The sequence below is a fragment of the Mchenga conophoros genome, linkage group LG1, assembly GCF_057382185.1.
Source record: "Mchenga conophoros isolate Kocher_MC1m ecotype Shallow Benthic linkage group LG1, M_conophoros_male_GT1.1, whole genome shotgun sequence".
Classification (NCBI taxonomy): domain Eukaryota; kingdom Metazoa; phylum Chordata; class Actinopteri; order Cichliformes; family Cichlidae; genus Mchenga; species Mchenga conophoros.
In genome coordinates this window covers 3,498,916-3,518,639 of record NC_140526.1, presented here as the reverse complement: position 1 = coordinate 3,518,639, position 19,724 = coordinate 3,498,916, and the positions used below count along the sequence as shown (strand labels likewise).

The following is a 19,724-nucleotide window of genomic DNA, read 5'->3' as shown; positions in this document are numbered from 1 at the left end:
CACGTGATCATCATACGGCTGAGCACCTGGTGAAGCTACCCACGTCACATTCAGGGCATCCGTCTAGGAAGAGGTGATAGGTCACATGGAGCAGCTAATGAGAGTAAACGTTACAGACACGTTATATGTGATCTTACATAAAACCATCATCTGCGTTTTTGTGCGCACCTCTCTGTCCAGCCACGGTGTTGACGGCTCTGATGAGCAGAGGACTGTTGGACTCCGAGTACTCCACAAAGACGATGAGCAGCTTCAGGGCAGTTTTCACCACCAGGCGAGACTAAAACAGAAAAACGTGTTGAGTGTTTGACCAGCAGGTGGCGTCGCACCACTGCTCTGAGGTCCGAGGACTCACCGAACTTCCCGTCAGCGTGTACAGCCACTGCACCGTCTCGTTGTGGTTGATCACTCCGTTCATGCCGTCCACAAACAGCATGATCTGACTGAGAGCTGAGGACACACAGACCGATGGATGAGCGCTGGCGTTTCCACAGGAGGCTCCAGCAGCTGCAGACTATAATCTGCAGCGCTGACTCAGCTTTCTGTGGGTTTGCTGGACTTGTGAAGCCGAAGCTCCGTTTCCATTCTGACCGAACACGAGAGCATGCGCCGATCCGAGCACGCGGCCCCAGGTCTGCGCTTCTGCGCTGGCGCCGTCGGCACGTTCCTAGCGAAAGCGCCAAGTTTCACTGCTGCCACTGTTTGCGTTCCTGTCATTTGGGTGAAATTGTGCCTGCTGGGCAGAAAGTGCTGCAGCTGACACAATAATTTACACATTTGTGCTTCTGGGCTTGTTTTTCCTTTTCCAGTTATACTAAAAGCTTCCAGCTGATCCAAAATGCTGTAATTCAAAGTAACCTCAGTAAGCTTTACAGCAAATCTCACCATTAAAAAACACAACACACATCTAAACTTTGCATCAACTGAACCAATATTCGAGTTCGTCTACTATAACCTTCTGATATTAAATTAAACTAAATCAATTTTCCTGTTAAACTGAAGCTGGTGTTAATGTTCGTGTGTCACTGTAGATCTCCTAAACGCCCGAGCAGGTGGATTACCTGCAGGATTATGAGCTGCGTTAGACCAAAAACTAAATAGTCCTACAGTTAAACACAAACCTTCACATCAGGCACGTTCACTGAGTGAATATCTGCTTCAGACAGGCTTCTCACAGATCTGTGTTCAGCCGTGTGACAGCTCAGGCACGATGAAGTTAGAGGAGCGTTTTTGGGATTTACAAATGCTTTTTCACCTTATGTGATTGACCTCTGTGCTCTGAGCATCTCTGCGCACACGCAAACATTCAAAGGTTTCACAGCCTCCCTTTAATCCTCAGTCAGAGTCGGTGGAGTCTCACCTCTCAGGATGTAGTTCTGGTAGTTGTGGTCGGCCTCCGCCCCGACTTTAATGAAACACGTCAGCCCGTCAGAGGCCACGAACTCTGGAACCAGGTCTTTATCATCCTACAGACAGAAAAGACTCGTTTAGGAGACCGTTCCAGCCGGTGTTACAGAGACAGAGCTCCTGCTGCAGAGGCAGTCACACTGCAGCTTGTTTTTAATACTGAAGTGAAGTCAGACCTTTGTTCCCTGAGGTTAGCCTGCAAGGCAGCGGCTCCTCACAGGTAACAACAGCTCGCACAGACAGAAGCATGAAGCAACACATTAATATGTCAACAGTTAATCTCAAGAACTTCAGGCCAGTTTATGTGCTGACCTTCAGAGTCTGTCGTTTCACAGATATGGCTCATGTGACTTTTGTGCTTTATGTGTTTATATTATCTTTGCTGATGGATTAATATAGAAACAGGATGTCCCCGCAGCTGCTTCTCAGGGTGAAGCCAGTTTCTCATATAATCAAACTCATATAATAATCAAATATTTCCTCATATTTTGCCTTTGAAATGCCAGTGCTGCAGCGTGGGGAAGGCAAGTGTGGGAACGTGGTGTTGAAGTGTATTGTTATGCCTCGAAGTGGCCTCGAGCAGTAAGAAGCCACTCGCTGATGAACTTTGATCAGGAACACCAAACTCGGCTCCTGCAGTCACTTGTTTTCCTAACGTGTGCGTTCTTGTGAGTCTGACTTTGTGTCAGAGTCAGCTGCAGTTACAACATTCATGCCAACGGCCACTGAAGAAATCTGAAGACTGTCTCATAATTACCAGATATTACAGGAACCAGCAGCAGTGTGACCTGTGTGACCCATTTCCTTTAATCATGCAGGATAAACAGATCCGAGAGGGTTGTTCGACTTTTTGTTTGAAGCTTTAAACAGCTGGTTTGCATTTAAGACGTTTTTACATCATCGTAGCCAAAGACACTACATCAGGTGGCTGCCATTAATTATTTCCACTTTTAGAGGAGATTCTTTTTTCTAATGTTAATCAGAATAAACCTAAAAAAATCTACGTAGCAACCAGAGAAACTAAAACTACAGCCACAGAGCAAACAACAGGTGCAGGCGTCTCCCAGGCTCTAGCTCAGACTACTAGACTAGTCTCCAACCTTTTTTGCGCCACGGACCGGTTTATGCCCGACAATATTTTCATGGACCGGCCTTTAAGGTGTCACGGATAAATACAACAAAATAAAACTAGTACCGGTACCGAAAAAAATAAGATTTATTTATAACACACGTAAAAAGACCCAGGAAAACCGAGTTACCGATAAACACGATGACAAAAATAACGCTGAAAACCGATAAAAACCCTGAAAACCATACATTTCAGACCTGAGCCTCAACTCTCGCGGCCCGGTACCAAAGACTCATGGACCAGTACCGGTCCGAGGCCCGGGGGTTGGGGACCGCTGTACTAGACGAATGCAATCAAGACCTCAGCTGAAAAGTACAGTATTTTTTGGACTATAAGGCACATTAAGCGAAACAAAACAGTCAGATAAATCAACTTTACTCAACTTGTTCTTTTTGCTTCTTTTACTTCTGTACCATTGATTCATTAATGCTGAATTCTCTGGCAGCTGCTCTGTTCCCATGTTGTTGCAGTATATTAATGACTAACCTCGTATTGTGGATGGATTATCTCAGTTGTTCTCCTGACTGAAGTTTGGTCCGTTTAAAGCATCCTGCCATGCGATTGCATTTGTCTCTAACCATCGGGAACCCTCGAGTTCACTTTTATCCAGTGGAAAAGCGTTAGTTCATCCTCCAGCTTCACTGCGTTTATGTTATGCTAACATAGCTGTGTTGCTAGCGATCACGTAGCACATCATTATATAGCAGCTAGCCCAACTTCAGTAACCCTACAAATGTCACTGCTGTTTAGTTTTCTGTCTTCATTTATGTTGGAAGTGATAACAGAGCTGTACGTTTGAATTTTTTCACAAATCTCTCAGTCAGAACATGCAATATCATGTTTAGGTGGAAGCTAGCAAGTTAACTTCCTGCCAACTTCTAACTCCATTAAATTGAATAAATTCTGTTTTCATGGATGCCTGGATGTTAAACTTAATTGTTACACCTGGTAAAGCAGCAACGCTGATCATTTTATTAAAGACAAAAGAAATTGCACAGGTTTTACCTTTCAGTGATGCTGCAGTGTTTTGGACTTGAAAGGACGGAGTTTAGGACCCAGATTACTCTGGGAGACTCCTGACTATGGTAGCTGTAGTGCTCTGACAATCCATCAAGCAGTGCAGCTTCGTAGCTTACCAAAGACTTACCAAAATTTTTTTGACAGATTGTTAAGCGCTGTGTAGCACATAAAATCGGTTCTAGGTCAGTGAGCACAACCAGAATTCATACATAAGGCGCACTGTCGATTTTTGAGAAAATTAAAGGATTTTAAGTGCGCCTTATAGTGCGGAAAACACGGTAAAATCATTTCACGTGAGTGTAAGCTGAGCTGTGCTTAAACGAGAAGTAAAGTTCTGACAGGTGAGCGTGTTACCTGGAAGAGCTGTTTGAGAGAGAAGAGGGACCGCCGGAGTTCTGGACCCTGGGAGTTGTAAAGTTTCTCTGAAACACAAGGACAGATGCAGGAAGTCACTTCATAACCAGTGGTGACATAAAAACGTCAATACTGTGGAAGTACCACAAGCCTGACTTCAAGTTTTAAGCACAGCACTTAGTACTTAACCTAACTTAACCTACAAAGCTTCCCTTAAACAGAGGATGGAGATGGGGGGGCTAAAAACAACAATTTCCAGTTTTTTTACCCCCTACCACAGCCTCTGATTTTCTCAGTATCAATGGTATGTTTGAAATGTAGCCATTCAGAAGAAAAGGCTCATTTCTGATGACAACAGTTTAAGTGAATCTAAACCAAAATATCGTTCAAATATCATCAATTGCACAAAATCCTCAAACACTCCTTTTACTTTCATTTAAACACAGTGAATCTCTGCAGAGAGCTGAGCAGGAATGACTGATTTCCACTTAGATGAACATTAAGCGTCTTTACTGCTCTTAAACACAGACTACACCTGTGCAGGTGATGTGCACGTACAGGTCTCTTTAATCCAGGAGGAGTGGTGCAGGTTTCTGAAATTTGAGTCAGGTCAGATCAGGACTCTCAGGTCCACGACAACACAAACACGAGCAATCAGAAAACAAACAAACCTGCAGTTCATCAAACAAACAGCAGGTGGTGCAAAGACGCTACAGCAGAGGAGACCACACTCATTAAAAAGCTCAATTAAAATGTGCGTTTTCTGACTCTATTTCCACTGCTCAGTGCACCAACCACAAGCATCTTACAACCAGAATGAATGAGTGAGCCCCTGCAGTTTCAGTTGCATGCTCTGCCTTTAAGCACACTTTGGAATTTCTGTGTGAAACTTGACATTCTGCCCGTGTTAGCCAGTAACTGCTGTTTCAGTTGTAAACAGCACTCAGTCTATAGGAGTGAGCTTGCACTAGTCTCTGCTCAGTTTCATGGTCATGGTCGGTCAGCGACACTGTCATCCACCTGTATGCAAAGCTCCACCAAGGCTCAAATTTTCCTCCACGACAGATGCAAATGGCGTCAAAAAGCATCAAACTGATGTCTCACAATTTTTCGTTACCTTCTTCTGTGAATTTATGAAACTGTAACACAAAAATTAAAGATCAAAGTCAATATCTGGCTCTGAATCAGCTACAATGTAACCAAGACAGACTTCTCAGAAAATTTCATGCAAATCGCTTCATAATCCTAATTACAAACAAGCTGAACCAATCCCGTGTCCTCTTTGGTGACACCAATGACCCCATAAATCTGTGTTCTGACCTTGTTTTGGGGAGCCGGGAGAGGACTTCCTTTCTACTTTTTATTTATTTTTTTAATCTCCCATTAGATGGAGCCTTAGCTTTTTTCTTACAGCAGAACCACAATTAATATGTTCAGGTTTTACTGGTTTCCAGAGTCTGACTGGACCACTGCAGGTTGTGGAAACACTGCCCCCTGTCCTGCAGGCGGCCTCGTAACCACGTGTGAGCCTTCAGGCTCAGGCCTCTTGAGACTGGCACCAAAAATGAGTCAATCCCCACAGACTCCCAAAAAAATCCAACTTCAGCATTAAAAGGCATATTTATAGCCTGGTACAAAATAAATGCATAGTTTCCACTTTAATCACAACAGGACCTTTTTAAAAACACCTGTTTTGGTCAAATCTTAAATTTAAGGGCTTGGCTGCTTTGATTGTGCCGCCGTGATGATACAGGGAGCTGTAACTGCTACACCTCTGAACCGGGCCTCCACACCATGTTTTAGGAACAATTATCTGACAATAACTCTGCTTTCTGTTACAGCTCGTCTAAGAAGTTTGTGCTTCGGTCTCGCATGCACCTGAGAGCTGCGTGCATCTGTTATATACCAGTCAGACACTTTTGGTTGCAATGCGATTTGTGTGTCCACTCAGAGTACTGACCTTAAAGGTCAACACTGTCTGGGACATTAGAAACGTATCAGCATCGTGCTCAGAGACGTCTCCTCTATTCCTCAAGAGCTCTGGGAAATAATCTCAATCTGATGCTGAAGCTAAATAAACTGGAGACAGTTTGAGTGAAAGTAGAGAAACAGAACTGATTATAAGAGTTCATGAGAAACTGACTCTGGAACACAAATCAAAGCAAGGAAAAAAAAAAAAAAAAGGGATATGAAACAGAAATAAATAGAAACACGCAGTAACCAGGGCCTATCGCAGAGGGAGGAAGTCACGGGAGGTGTACGTCGCTACAGCCACATAAACATAAATCACTCCTGAATGGCCCGCGATCACCAGCAGCCGCTCGTACACAAATACTGACTGATCGATTTTATACAAGTGTGATTGGCTGGCAGCTATGACATCTAACCAAATCAAGGAAGTTCAGTGTTTACACGTCAGACAGTTAAGAGCCTCTTTAATGATGAGGGATGTTTGCATGTTATCAAAACACAATCGTGCACAGAGTTCTCTTCAGACGGAGACGGATGTCAGGTGGACGAGCGTGGAGAGACACATTTCCTCCATCGCCCTCGGCGCTACAGTGACGCCAGCCCTGCAGAAATAACAGGGGCTTAATAGAAACTTGTGACGAACAGCTTTGCAGCCTGATGTTAAACGGCTGGAGAAATATTTCAGCGGACGGTGTGACATTTCTAAATCTGACAGAGCCATCCAGAAAAGCTGCTCGTCAGCACGATCAGAAGAAAGCGTCGCAGGAGCGATTCCCGACACCTGCAGGGAAAGTGAGGACACACACCTGCAATGGCCACTTTCATCGGTTTGCATCTGCACTGAGTTTGTACGATGTAATAGCCAGCCTGCAGTTGGCATGGCAACAATCACAACAACAAGACAGAGGATGTTGTGTGTTTGTTGCGAGTCCTGGTTTTAAGATGGTGACAGAGTTGACAGTGGGGTTTCCACCAGAAATATTATGAAGCTTTGAAAGCCTCTACCAGCTACCAGCACTACTTCGACTAAACTGCTTAATTTAAAGGTGAAAATCTGCTTTCAGTCACGCCCTGGAGGACGGGGCTGTGGCCCCCCCACACCCTCTAGCAGATCATTACATGAAGGAACCTTTTAAAAAAACAAAAAACAAGCACGTCCATGCTCACAGGTGTACACACGGGTGATCACACCCACAAACTACACCCTTTTTGGCTCCTACCTCAAAGCACACTGTGTTCTGTTGATCTTATGTGCTGCACAATAATGTTTAACATTTAGTATTTACTGTCATATTCCCATATATCATTGTGATGTTGTTTATTCTATTACTCTTGTTCTCTTCTGCTTGTTTTCTTTTTTCTTTCTCAGCAGGTGATCCAGGTGATTGATATATGCATTTTTTTTTCTCTGCCCGTTCTGTTGGTTTTTGTCTTTTGCCCTTCTCCCCCGTCCCTCTTCTCAGCTGTTTCTCTTTCCCTCTTTCTTTCTCCCCTTCTTTCCCCCAGTCAAGTCTGTCCCGTATTCAGTAAGTGAAAATAAAATAAACAATAAAAGGTGAATCAAATGGACCATTACGGCAAGGCTGGGATGGTCAGTTTGGTAAAGTAAATCCGTTGGGCATCTTTCTTTGCCTTTAGACAACAATTCTGAGGGCAAAAGAGCCAAACGGGACAGGCCAAAAATAAATAAATAAATAAATAAATAAATCAATCAATCAATCCACTATGCAGGTGTCCAAAAGGCAAAAATGGCCACAAAATCTTGGACATGACTGTAATTCGGGCCTATTTTCTGTTGCGGATGCGTACAGATATAGAAGATAAACCTGAATGGTCACGCTCAGGGGGCATCTCTTATCTTAGCTCCTGTCTCTTTAAGGCGACACATGAAAAGCTCCAGCTGTTCTGATTGGTCAGCTGGTTACAGCATACTGTGACCCTGATTTCTTTAGGAGCTGCTGGTTGGTAACCAACGTGCACGATGATAGGAGAATCAGAGCCAGGACAAGTAACACCTCCTGTAGAAGTCCCTCTGTTACTCGGTCACCGATCTCTGATGGTTTGCAGTGGGATGATTTGTTCTTCCCCAAACTTTGCTCCTGTGTCTCACATTAAAGCTGCAGCTGGTGTGTTCGTCTTTCAGAGGCTCAACTGAAACTCCTCAGTGGGCAGAGGCGACTTATCATTTCAAACTAAATTACAGCTGACAGATGAATAGTTGGTGATATTTCAGACAAACAGAGTGAGGGAGATTACAGAGGTGCAGACACAGGCAGGCGGGGGGAGGGGGCCGCTGCTGGGTTCCTGTCAGCGGACACGAACACAAATAAAGCTCAATCTGAGGAGCTTTACCAACGTCCGCCCCGACGGCCTCCTGCAGCTCTGAGGCTTAAAACAAAGGCTCCAATCAGCCCAGAGTCAGTCTGCACATCTGGGATGACAAAGATGGAGCTGAATGGAAACAAGTCCTAAAATATTTCACAACCGCTCCAGTGTTTCACCACAGAGCCAAAAATAAAAAAGATGACGTCAGAGGGGTGAGTGTTCGCTTCACCACAGAGTCACAGGAGCCACTCTAGCTCCAGTTTGCTGAGGGAACCAATACTGGTCTAGCTCTCGAAGACTGGAGTTGGACACCCCTGCCCATCAATAATACAAAGAATAACCCAACAATCAAATAACCCCCTATGAGCAAAGACTCTGGTGACAGTGGGAATGAAAAACTCCCTTTTAACAGGAAGAAACCTCCAGCAGAACCAGGCTCAGGGAGGGGCGGGGCCATCTGAAGTGACTGGTTGGGGTGAGAGAAGGAAGACATGCTGTGGAACAGAGGCAGAGATGAATAATAACTGATGATTACATGCAGAGTGGTGTGTAAGCTCATAGAGTGAAAAAGAAACAGTGCATCATGGGAAGCCGCCAGCAGCCTACACATATTGCAGCATAAGTAAGGGAGGATTCAGGGTCACGTGATCCAGGCTGTGCTCTCACCTATGTGTGCGTTCAATACTTTTAATTATGTACTACAAATATTAGAAGATGTGTCATATTTTTAATGACTGGCTGAGGAAGACCATGAAAATCAGACGCCGCCCTGTGTCACAGCTCAGGCCCAACATGCTCCTGTACTTGATCCCACCAACAATATGTTAGCCTAATGCTGAAGAGGCAGAGTGGGGAGCAGCAGGCTGGAGGCGTACTAAGAGCATGAATCCTGAACTCAGAGAGTCAGCAGAGAAAGCCAGGCTTGTTTACTGACACAGCGAGCTGCAGTTCTGTAGCTCACATTAAGACTCAGGTAATATTCTGACCCGGGTCAGACTGGGCTGTCCGCCCTCTGGAAGCACTGCACTTCACTGCTGCAGACCATTAACATTAGCATCCTGGCGGGAAACATCTTAACCTGGTTCGGGAACAGCACCATGCAGGACAGACGAGCTCTACAGAGGGTTGTGCGGTCAGCTGAGCGCACCATCCGCTCCGAGCTCCCTGACCTGCACTCAATCTACAGCAGGCGGTGCTGGACCAAGGCCAGGAAGATCGTGAAGGACCTCAGCCATCCCAACAACAGACTGTTCTCTCTGTTGAGGTCAGGAAAGCGATTCCGCTCCCTGAAGACCAACACAGAGAGACTGAGGAGGAGCTTCTTCATAGCCTTTCCTTTTTTTGTTTTCTTTAGGTCACGAGCAGTTGTCCAAGCATTTCACTACATATCGTACTGTGTATGACTGTGTACGTGACAAATAAAATTTGAATTTGAAATTTGAAGATAACCATCAGGCGGCTGCCTGCACAGTTACATGGAAACCCAAAATCAAACACGCGCAGTAAGAAAAATGTGGAAGACTCCGGCAACTTGAGCTATCAATCTGTCAATCCTTTCCGTGTCCGGGCCAAATACAGTCAAATACAGTCCAACCGCCTCTCCCACAAAGCTGCAGTCACACCTGAGTGCAGTCAGACCTGCAAGCCTCTACAGACTCGCTTACCCTGTCAGTGACCTTGAAACCTGCCCGGCGACACGAACAGGATCAACGGGAAGTCACAGCCCCTGGTCATTTTTCGCATTAGTATTCCCCCCCCCCCCCCAACAACAACAACCAAGTAACTTAAGCCACACAACTTCCACCCAGAAAACACTTGACCTGTAATGTGCTGATCTCCGTTCCTGGCAGCAATAAATAACACTTTTAAGCAACGTTACTGTGGATCTACCCGACACGCAGCTGGTAGATCCACAGTCAGATATTTAAGGATGGGAAAAAAAAGAAAGAAAAAAAAAGCAAAGCAGGCTGCAGGTTTTAATTATCTGTTCATTTAAAAAGCTGGTCAGCTTTAGCTCTCAACAAACAACAAATACTTCCTGCAAATACTAACAGAAGAATACAACCCCGCCAAAATAAAGCCAACAATCAATGCCTTGCGATGATTGATGGGATGCATTTAATCCTGCTTATTTTCTCTACATTTCTATTTTTGGCACTCCGCTAGAATAACTTCATGACTGAGTTACAGCTAAAAATCCCAAAATATCATGGAGCCTGTTTGAGTAACCAGCAGTTTCTTTCTCTCACGGTTGCTCTGTTTACTATCCAGAATCAGTACTAAATATTTCCTTCTATTATGGAGCAAAAGTATTGATCTGTTATAGCAACAAGGAAGTGGTTCCACCTCTAATTATATCTTTCTACTTCCTGTCTGCACAGGAAATGAGGTTGTGTCCCGCTATATAGAGAGACATTTCCTGCCTGCACCTGTAGTTTATCACACATATAAACAGCTTTCCATCACATTTCTAACGTGATGAAGAGATGAAGGAGCGAACTGAAACAGTTCTCCTGCACTGACCTCAGATCAGCCCTTTAAACCTGCTGAGCTAACAAACAGCTACGACTTGTGAGCCATTTAATGCTGCATGCCATTTAGCTCCAAAGACTTTTGAAGGCGTTTTTAATCTGATGTGTGCAGTGGACATGGTCCTGCTTTGGACCTGAGTTTAAAGAACCGTTCAGTCTGCTGTATTCAGCTTTCGTGTGTATCTGCAACTGTTGCAGCGCTTCGATGTAACGAAGCACACAACATGCTGTGTATCAGGTGAAAACGTGTGAGCTCCTCGTAGCTTATCCAAGATTATTTGTTGTCACTGAGAACGTCAGCACCTGTTGACAGCAGCTCAAGATAAAACGCTTAAAGTTACTTCTGTCTCTCAGAGGACCGCGAGTCACTCAGACACCCATCTTTGACCCAAGATGGCCACCAGACAGCCACAGTTTCACTGCCGCGGCCGAGCATCGAGGAGGGAACGTGCCGGGATTATAGAGAGCTATAACTGCTCTATGATGCAGCGCAGACGCAGCTGCTGAAATTCCTCCGTCCTGACTGAACTCCCACACTTAGACTGCGTGAAGGGCAAAGGATTCATGTTGCTTTTCCACCAAGATCAGACCAACTCGTTCTGACAAACAGAAAATCATTTCAAGTCTGTTTCACCCTCACGCTGGCAGCAGGGAAATAAATAAACAGGTGAAATACAAAAAAAACAAAACAAAAAATAAATTAAAATCAGCTGACCCACTGGTTTGCTTACATCCGTCTGACCTGATGTGAAACTTACTGAGAACCTCAGACACATTTCAGCTCTTATTTTGTTGGATTTTATTTACAAAAAAAAAAAAAAAAAGCATTTTAAGAGTTGAATGTAAGAACTACAGAACCGTCTCACTGGATGTCTGTTGGTTTTTAGCTACAAACTATTCACATTGTTTTATATGATCGTGAGGTTTAGACTGAAACAGCAGACTGGAAACATTATTTACAACTTTATGAATCAAATTTAAGGTTTAATATTCTTGAAGTCTTTAAGAAGTCAGACATGTTAATATGAGGCCAAATCTGAAGCTTGATTTATAGCACTGCTTTAAATCTACAGTCCAGCCTGATGTGCAGATTCACAGAGACATCAGTGCAATGCAGACTGTAACTGTGGGTCTGTCTAGTAGTAATATGAACACGGTATAATGATAATGTAAAATGACTAAGTCTCTGTGGAACAAGCTGTAACTGACAGGCTTGCTGTCTGGTCTGTCCTGAAGTCCCGAATTTTACAAAACATATTCTATCATTTGGAAAAGTTCTTTTCATGTATTTGTGTGATTACGGCACTTTGGAGCAGAGGCAGTGTTGCAGTCTCCGGTTCACATCCCGTGCTCTTTCACATTAGCATGCTGGATTCCCTGCTGAGGCTCCAATTTGCTGTGCACCACGTCGGCTTTAGTAACTTCTCAAAAATGGCACATTTGGTTTGACGGTCATTCAGCAGTCCAGCTGAAGCAGTGAGTCGGGTCCCTTTCACAGAAGTTTGTCTTGTTTTTGTTTCCTTCAGCTGCTTTTGTTTGATTTTCTCTGTTTATTCCCTGGTAAATGTCACCTTCCTCCCTGTGAATCAGGCCCACTGAAGTGTTAATCAGTGCATCTGCATGAATGCGGATACAGCAGGCCGGAACCACGGATCTGAAGAACTGCATTCACTAACGACCATCAGAGTCTTCTTTGAGTCGAAGGAAACGTCAGACAGGCAGAGGGACACAATGGGAAGAGGTCAAACGGTGCTTTCGGTGTGTTGACGTTTTTCTCCGGCAGCAGCGAGCAGATGCAGCAGAGCATGAGCGATTCTTGTTCTGTGTAAATAAAGCTTGTTTACATCCGTCTGTCGGAGACAAAAACACATTTCTAGAGATTTATTTTTCAAGCGTTCCTCATAAATAAAGCCCATCAGACTGCAACAGCAGGGCCCTCGTTGAGCTGATTAACGAGCATGATAGCGATGACTGAAACAGAGGGACACTGGGAAGGATTCCTGTGTTTGTCCTGTGGAGACAGGAAGTGAGCTACATTATCTCAGCGTGGTATTTCCTGTTAGTGTGAGCGTTGCTAATTGAGTCCAAGCCCAAAAGGGAAGAAGCTAACTAAAATCTTCAAAAGCATAATTTACTATAAAAAGTATCAATATAAGCAAAGGCATGTGATCTCAGAGAAGCCATGATTGTAGTTTTCTCCTGACTGCATGGCGTGGAGCTCACGCTGAACACGATTCAAATAACTTTGCTTAAACTAGAAGAAAAGGATTTCCCCGAGAGACAATCAGCTCGTCAATCAGCTGGAAGGAGTCAAATAATTGTGTTTAGCTTCTTGAAAATAAGATTTAATGCTTTTTTGGTCCCACGTGACAGGTAACTGAACATTTTTGGGTTTTGGAAACAGGGACACGTTCCTAATTTTTTAACTTACCGGTAGTATAGACAAAAGATCCAACAAGGAAGTAAAGACGGGAGTTTAATGAATTTAATGGGCAAACTGAGATGATATCAGGCTAACATTCACTTCTGGGATGGTTTTAGCTTTGCAGATGTGAAGATTTGATGTTTTTCATTTGCCATTGTTTTTTCTGATGACTGGGTGGACTGAGTGGCACTTTATTCTATTTCTGACATCGACAAAGACTCTTTGCAAGAAGGAAACAATGGCTGGTTGCAAACCTCAGAGTATATTTAGAGCTGACACAGCCCAGACTCTGTTTGAAATGTACAATTATTATGAAATAAACATTTTATTTTTAAGTGACATATCTGCTGATTTTTTTCCCCCCTCTGAATCTTTGATGCTTTTTCATTTTCCTCTCACAAAGTCAAAGACGTCATCTTGGACTTTACAGAGAAGCAGTTTTAGAAGATTTGGTAATAAACAAAATGTGATCTGAACTCATGATCAGGAACGCCAAGTAAGTGTGTCAACATCCAAGCAGCCGCCACAAAGCAGGGAAGGAAGCACAGTCAGTGCATTATTGATGACATCATCACGCCGCGAGCCAACAGGACACACAGACAGACACACAGCATTGCTGGAAAAATGGCACTATGAGCTTCATGTAGAGTCTTGTCAGGATGTGACTTTAAGGTTCAGGTTGAGACAGGTGACCAAAAAGAAACACATACATGTTTTTACCTGCAAGTTTTACAGTAGTTGGCAAACTTAAACCTGAATCTGTGTCTAACCTAAACCCTGAAACCAGGTCTGAACCCTCCGAGGGTCCCAGTGGAAGGACGTGGCATCCTCGTAATGTGTTAATCTCCTCCTGTGGGCTTCAAACTGATCCCAGAACAGTCGTGTTGCAGTGCTATTTTACTTCATAAAGAAGCAGATAAAGAAATGGATCATTCTCAGTCTAATAAGACTGGTTCTACAGAGAGAAACAAAAGGTAAGCTCTGTGAGCTATCCGTCCTCGCTGGAGTGACAATCACAAACAAATCACAGCGAGGGTTCCAAGGAGTACACATTCTGGGAAATCCCCTCCGGAGCAGGAAGGGTGGGGTCATGCCAGGCAGCACGGGAAGGAGGAAGGGAATAAGTGGCTGACAGCGGGAACTCTGGGAAAGTTCAGCATTTCCCAGGAGAGGAGATTCTGACCAACTGAAGTCAGACCTCAGCAGCTACCAGAGAAACGGACACTGATCTCAACAAACACATGGAAACCTCCAACAACCCAAGTCTGAAGCTGTTCACAGGATCCTGAGATTCAAAGACACACAATAACAAAGAGATGCATAACAATTAAAGAGACACAAACGGAAAAAGCTAAGTGTAGTTGATGAATCTCAGGGCTCCTCTGTGTCATTTAACAGCCACTGGATCCTCTGAGATCGTTTCACACTCGGCCTGCAGAACCTGATTGTTTCAAAAACGCCTTAAAGGAAATGAAAATGACAAATTTGGAGTCAGAATAATGCAAAACAAAGACGACAGAGAGACGCACTGGTCTTCTGAACAGAACTACTCCATCTACAGGTGGAAGCTTTTTGAAGAATGCATTTTAATGATGAGTTTATGGCAAAACACAGTGCCACTAAACACAGTTATGTGTAGTTTATGAGTGCGATTGTCTCAGGATGTCCTCTGGGTCATTTGACTGGAACACAGTCTCTCCCGTTTCTCACTCTGCCTGCAGAACTTTCCAGCATTGTTTCAAAACTCTTAAAGAAAATGAAAGCGAAGGCTTTCTACCTCCGGCTCCGTCCTTTCTGACGCTGGCATGTCCAGCTGCTGCGAGCAGCAACACCACAGGCGCAGATAAGGGCAGAAAAGGGCTAAAAATAAAAACCCCAAAACCAGAGTGGAGCTTTGGTCTGCTGGGATGAAAACAGCTACAAACACAGAAGTGTTCAGTGAACCGCCGAGAGGCTCGGAAGACCATTTTAAACAACCATCGTGCCCAAAGCCAAGACACAGTCAGCAACAATAAATAATCAGCCACACGCAGAGCAAGAGTGCAGATGAGGTGAATCCGCTCAGTTTGAGCTGCTTCACGTTGTCTGTATTCACTGGTGTACACCACTCTGGAAAGGTTTTAAGTAACAACCACAGGGAGGCTTTTAGACCGCGACGTGAACGCAAACACGCAACTAAATTTCCATTTACACCACATCAGGATCGAACTGTAGAAATAAATAATAATAATAATAATAATAAATTTCATTGATATAGCGCTTTTCGGGGCCCTCAAAGCGCTTTACAATACCACTATTCATTCACTCTCACATTCACACACTGGTGGAGGCAGCTACAGTTGTAGCCACAGCTGCCCTGGGGCAGACTGACAGAAGCGAGGCTGCCATATTGCACCATCGGCCCCTCTGACCATCACCAGTAGGCAACAGGTGAAGTGTCTTGCCAAAGGACACAACGACCGAGCCGGGGATCGAACCGGCAACCTTCCGATTACAAGACGAGCGCCCAACTCTTTGACGATACCCACAGATTTATTTTACACAAACTGCTCTGGTGTATAAACAGACACTGTCCTCATTTTAACATGGACAACCCCCGCCTAATATGCATTTACTTCTTTGCATATACGTCATTCTCATATTGAAATATTGACGTCCGTAATATCGTCCTCAGGAAGTTCTCTTAAAGACAGTGGAGCCAAAACTGCTTATTTCAGACAGAATGAACTGATAGGTTCAGTATAAAATAAAGTTTTATTTTATTTTATTTATGAGTAGCAAAGTATGCAAAGCTACTATATACTAGTCAGCGACTAAAAATATAAAGCTGGAAACCGGGACAACGGGTCCCCAAATGTGTTCCTGACAGACAGACAGCAAATACAACAAAGTGACCAACAATAAAAGCAGGTGGTGCAGATCTCTTATACATGTCCTTATATGCCCTCATTTAATGTTCATGTTTCTTTTTTCCACTTGAAAACCAGAAAGTGAGAGCCAATCAGAAAGTTAATTTAAAGTGGGCGGGGCTAAACTGGCTCATTTCAGACAAAGGATGAACTCAGAGCAAGGCCCAATGTAAGATGATTAAGGAGGATTATGATCTGCGACTCATGCAGAGCTATTCTAGTAGGGCCCTCTAATAGCGTTACATAAATGACTTCCTGTTTGACTCACAATTAAACAACATGACTAAGAAGAAAAAGCCAGCTGGTGTCCAGAGATGAGACTCATTAACCTGCAGAACCCAGAGAGCCGGTCTTTAAACGATCAGCAGCAGGCTGAAGCACTTTAAACCGCGCTCTCCGTTTATAAACAACAACAAACAATAGAGTATAAATAGATCACTCAGCCTCTTTGTTTACAAACAATAAAAAGTTAAATATTTGCAGGCTCTGCCCCTCGCTGAGCTCCTCGGGGATTTCTGATGATTACCAGTCATGAGCCGGTCTATGAGCCGTTCAGCACGCAGCCACACCCAGCATGCACCTGCTGCAGCCCGGTGGCTGTGTTTGATTTGGATCCATCAGTGTGTGCACCGGATGGTGCGCTGGCAGCGATTAATTAGAGGAAGGCACAACAGTTTCTTTAAACTTATGCCAAGCTAATGCCTCAAAATGTGCCTTCCTTTACTCTGTGCTTGCCCCCCCACCACATCCTGATAGTCCGCGCCAGGTCGTCTTTAAGTCTGCAAGTAGGTGTGTCACTTCCATCACGGTGCTGACAGATGAGAAACCTTAAAGTTTAAAACTTATAATATCTGATAGCTTTGAGGAAAATAAAACAAACAGGTTTGATCATGCTGACCACCAACAGGAACAGCAGGCTTCATATTACAGGTCTCATGCTTAGGTCTGCTCCACGTGACTGTGGAGGTTTAAAACTGGTACAACAACACCCCTGACAGAGGTCAGAGGTCACAGAAGGAATATAACCAGACACGCAGTGAGTAGAGGAAACGAGAGCAAAGGGAAGCTTTTAGAGATGGCATGAAAAGGTAAATCAAAGCACAGGATGTACAGAAAGTGCTAATACTGCCGTGACTGATAACTGATTCGCTTCACCTCGCGCTTTCCCAGTGAGCTCAGATGTAAACTGGTTTATGTGAAAACATTTAAATAAATCAGAGGGGTAGACTGATGTTCAACACAGCCAGGCTCTCCTTGTGTTAGCTGGCTCGACAAAACCTAAAATCATATTTGAGATAACGGTGCGATGATAGTGGTTATCATCTTTCTCTGCTAATCCCTGCATCCTGGGTGGCTGTAGCCCAGGAGGCGGAGCAGGTCATCTGCTAATCAGAAGGTTGGTGGGTTGATTTGATCCAGTCTGCGTGCCAAATATCCTTGGACAAGATACTAACCCAGAGTTACTACAAATGTGTGAATGTTAGATAGAAAGCACTGGCATAGAAAAAGTCTATAAAGAACATAAAAATAAAAATGTAACACTGCTGCAAATAAGACGAGAGGTTCATACTGCAGAAAATCATCAATCTGGTGATTACAGAGTTGCACAGAGCAGATAAAAAAAAAAAACCTTTTAATTCGAGGCAAACACTCCCACTGGTGACGGCTAAAACTTAATATTTAAATGGATCCAGTTTAAACTTGCTGTCCTGCAGCCTAATAAAGGAGATGACTGCACAGGTGTTCCTGATGGTTTCTGTGATTTCAGCAGCGTGAAAGCGATGAAGAGTTTAATTTTATGCACAGAATAAGTATCAGAACATTTAAATACTTCCTGCATCACCAACTCCGTACATGCACAGCTCACTGACAAGTTTGCAGTCTAAGTTTATAGCTGGTGCCATGTTAGTAAGGTACAGGTGAAATGGAAAGCCTGAAGATAACCTGATCCCAACCAGCTCCTGCATTCAGCGCGAGTTACCACAGGGATCTAAGACGGTAAAAACCACAGAAAGCTCCGACTTTAACCTCGACATGACTCGCGATAGCATTACTCTCGCTTGTCAAATACACTCCTCGGGACTGAAACGAGACAAGCAGGAGCCACGACTTCATTCAGTTTCTGAAGATGAAATCTGCGATAAACGAGGCTGCTGTGAGGAAACCGCTGGATGAAATGAGTGATATCATCAGGAGATCCACAATATTTCCTAACATAGTCCTGACACTCTTCAACATGCCCGCGCTCCTCCTCCTGTTGTAAACGTAACCAGGACGAGTCCGGACAGGAGCTCGTCTTCTCAAGCCGATCCGTTTCCATGGAAACCTCAATGGGAGATTTTTTTCTGGTCTTAAAAATTCTGCAGTGTCAGACTTTAGTTGGAGCTCGCCTGAAGTGAGAAGAGTCATGCTAATCCTGTCTTACTCACATTTACATGCAGCAGTGAGCTCCCTGTGGGGTCAGTCTGCAGGAAACTACATTTCCCAAAATGCACTTAAAACCATGAAGCTTTTAAAGACTTTCAGCCTTCCAGCAGCCTGCTCAGAGGACACCTCTGATCCCTGTAAACAAGCTTCAGAGGAGCTACTGCTAACCTTTCCCGATGTTCAGCACCTTCAACAAATAAAACAACAGCCGAGTAAAACTCTAAACCTGAGCTCCACTTCATGTGGAGAAAGTAACCGCTGTATTTTCTAAGCTGCAGACTCAGAGGGAGGAAATCCTCCCAGCTGAGTGCAACACGTCACCGTGGTGGAAGATGGCGAGAGTTTCCCCTGAGTCATCACTCCTGTGCTGCAGGAGAGGACGGAGGGAAAAAGTAAAGCAGAAGACTGAGGACATAATTACCCAGGATGGAGTGAACACGAACAGAGAGCTGAGTCCTCAGAATCAGGATGGGCTTCCTTCCTTTCCTGTGGAAAAATAAGAAACCGTTTGAGTTCAGAACAAAAAACAGTCACGACTCAGAGTTCAGGTTCAGTCAGAGCAGCCAGCTCCGTGACAGACATCTAACCAGATTAACTTTTGTGTAATCGAATCATCGTACGAGAGGGACATGGCACTCAAAGAGTCCCGAGTTGGCATATTTGAGAGAACACAGAGTCAGTAAAGACGATGGAAGAAGAACCTCCAAAGTGGGTTTTATCAGATCTGAGTGCAGTTTTCACAAAGACTTGCTTCTACAAGGAGTCCTGATCCACTGTCAGTGTGATCAGTGTGTGCAGACAGCTGGTCTGAGGTGATCCCAGAACAGCTAAGTTTCCACATACAGTCAGACTGCGGCATGCTGGGATTAGAGTATGGAAAGAACGACAGCATGAAGGTATGGAAAGAATGAGAGCGAGAAAGAAGGAGAAATGGGAGAAGGGAAGATGTAAAGGTGGGCGTGTTTGTCTGGAGGCTAAAAGAGGAATACGTTTTTCAGACGCTCTTACAGCATCGCACAGAGTTTACACTGCTGGACACACACAGTCACCAAGCAGCTATAATGTGTTTCAGTTCCACATCACTGAAATGAATGTGATTCTTCACAGAAAGAAGATCCAGTCTGAGGCCTGGATTTGAACCCAGATACTCCAGCTTCCTCCCACAGTCCAAAGACCTGCATCGGGCTAGGAAGACCAACCATAGGTGTGCAGGGTTATCTGTGCAC

The 19,724-nt window shown here is 44.3% G+C and overlaps 1 protein-coding gene across 7 annotated transcripts in view; it reads right to left on the bottom strand.

Moving 5' to 3' along the window:
- Nucleotides 1-19,724, bottom strand: part of fhod1 (formin homology 2 domain containing 1) — a 50,571-nt gene that overhangs the window by 18,682 nt on the left and 12,165 nt on the right. For 6 of the 7 annotated variants that reach the window (XM_085284349.1, XM_085284431.1, XM_085284505.1 and 3 more), the window contains exons 3-7: nt 18,920-18,984; nt 3,911-3,978; nt 1,361-1,466; nt 356-450; nt 169-280 (exon numbers count right to left, since the gene is read on the bottom strand). In XM_085284349.1, coding sequence (XP_085140475.1) covers nt 169-280; nt 356-450; nt 1,361-1,466; nt 3,911-3,978; nt 18,920-18,984 — 446 coding nt within the window. Of the gene's footprint in view, nt 1-168; nt 281-355; nt 451-1,360; nt 1,467-3,541; nt 3,602-3,910; nt 3,979-18,919; nt 18,985-19,724 lie in introns of those variants that run through there. The other variant, XM_085284858.1, reaches the window with a different exon arrangement.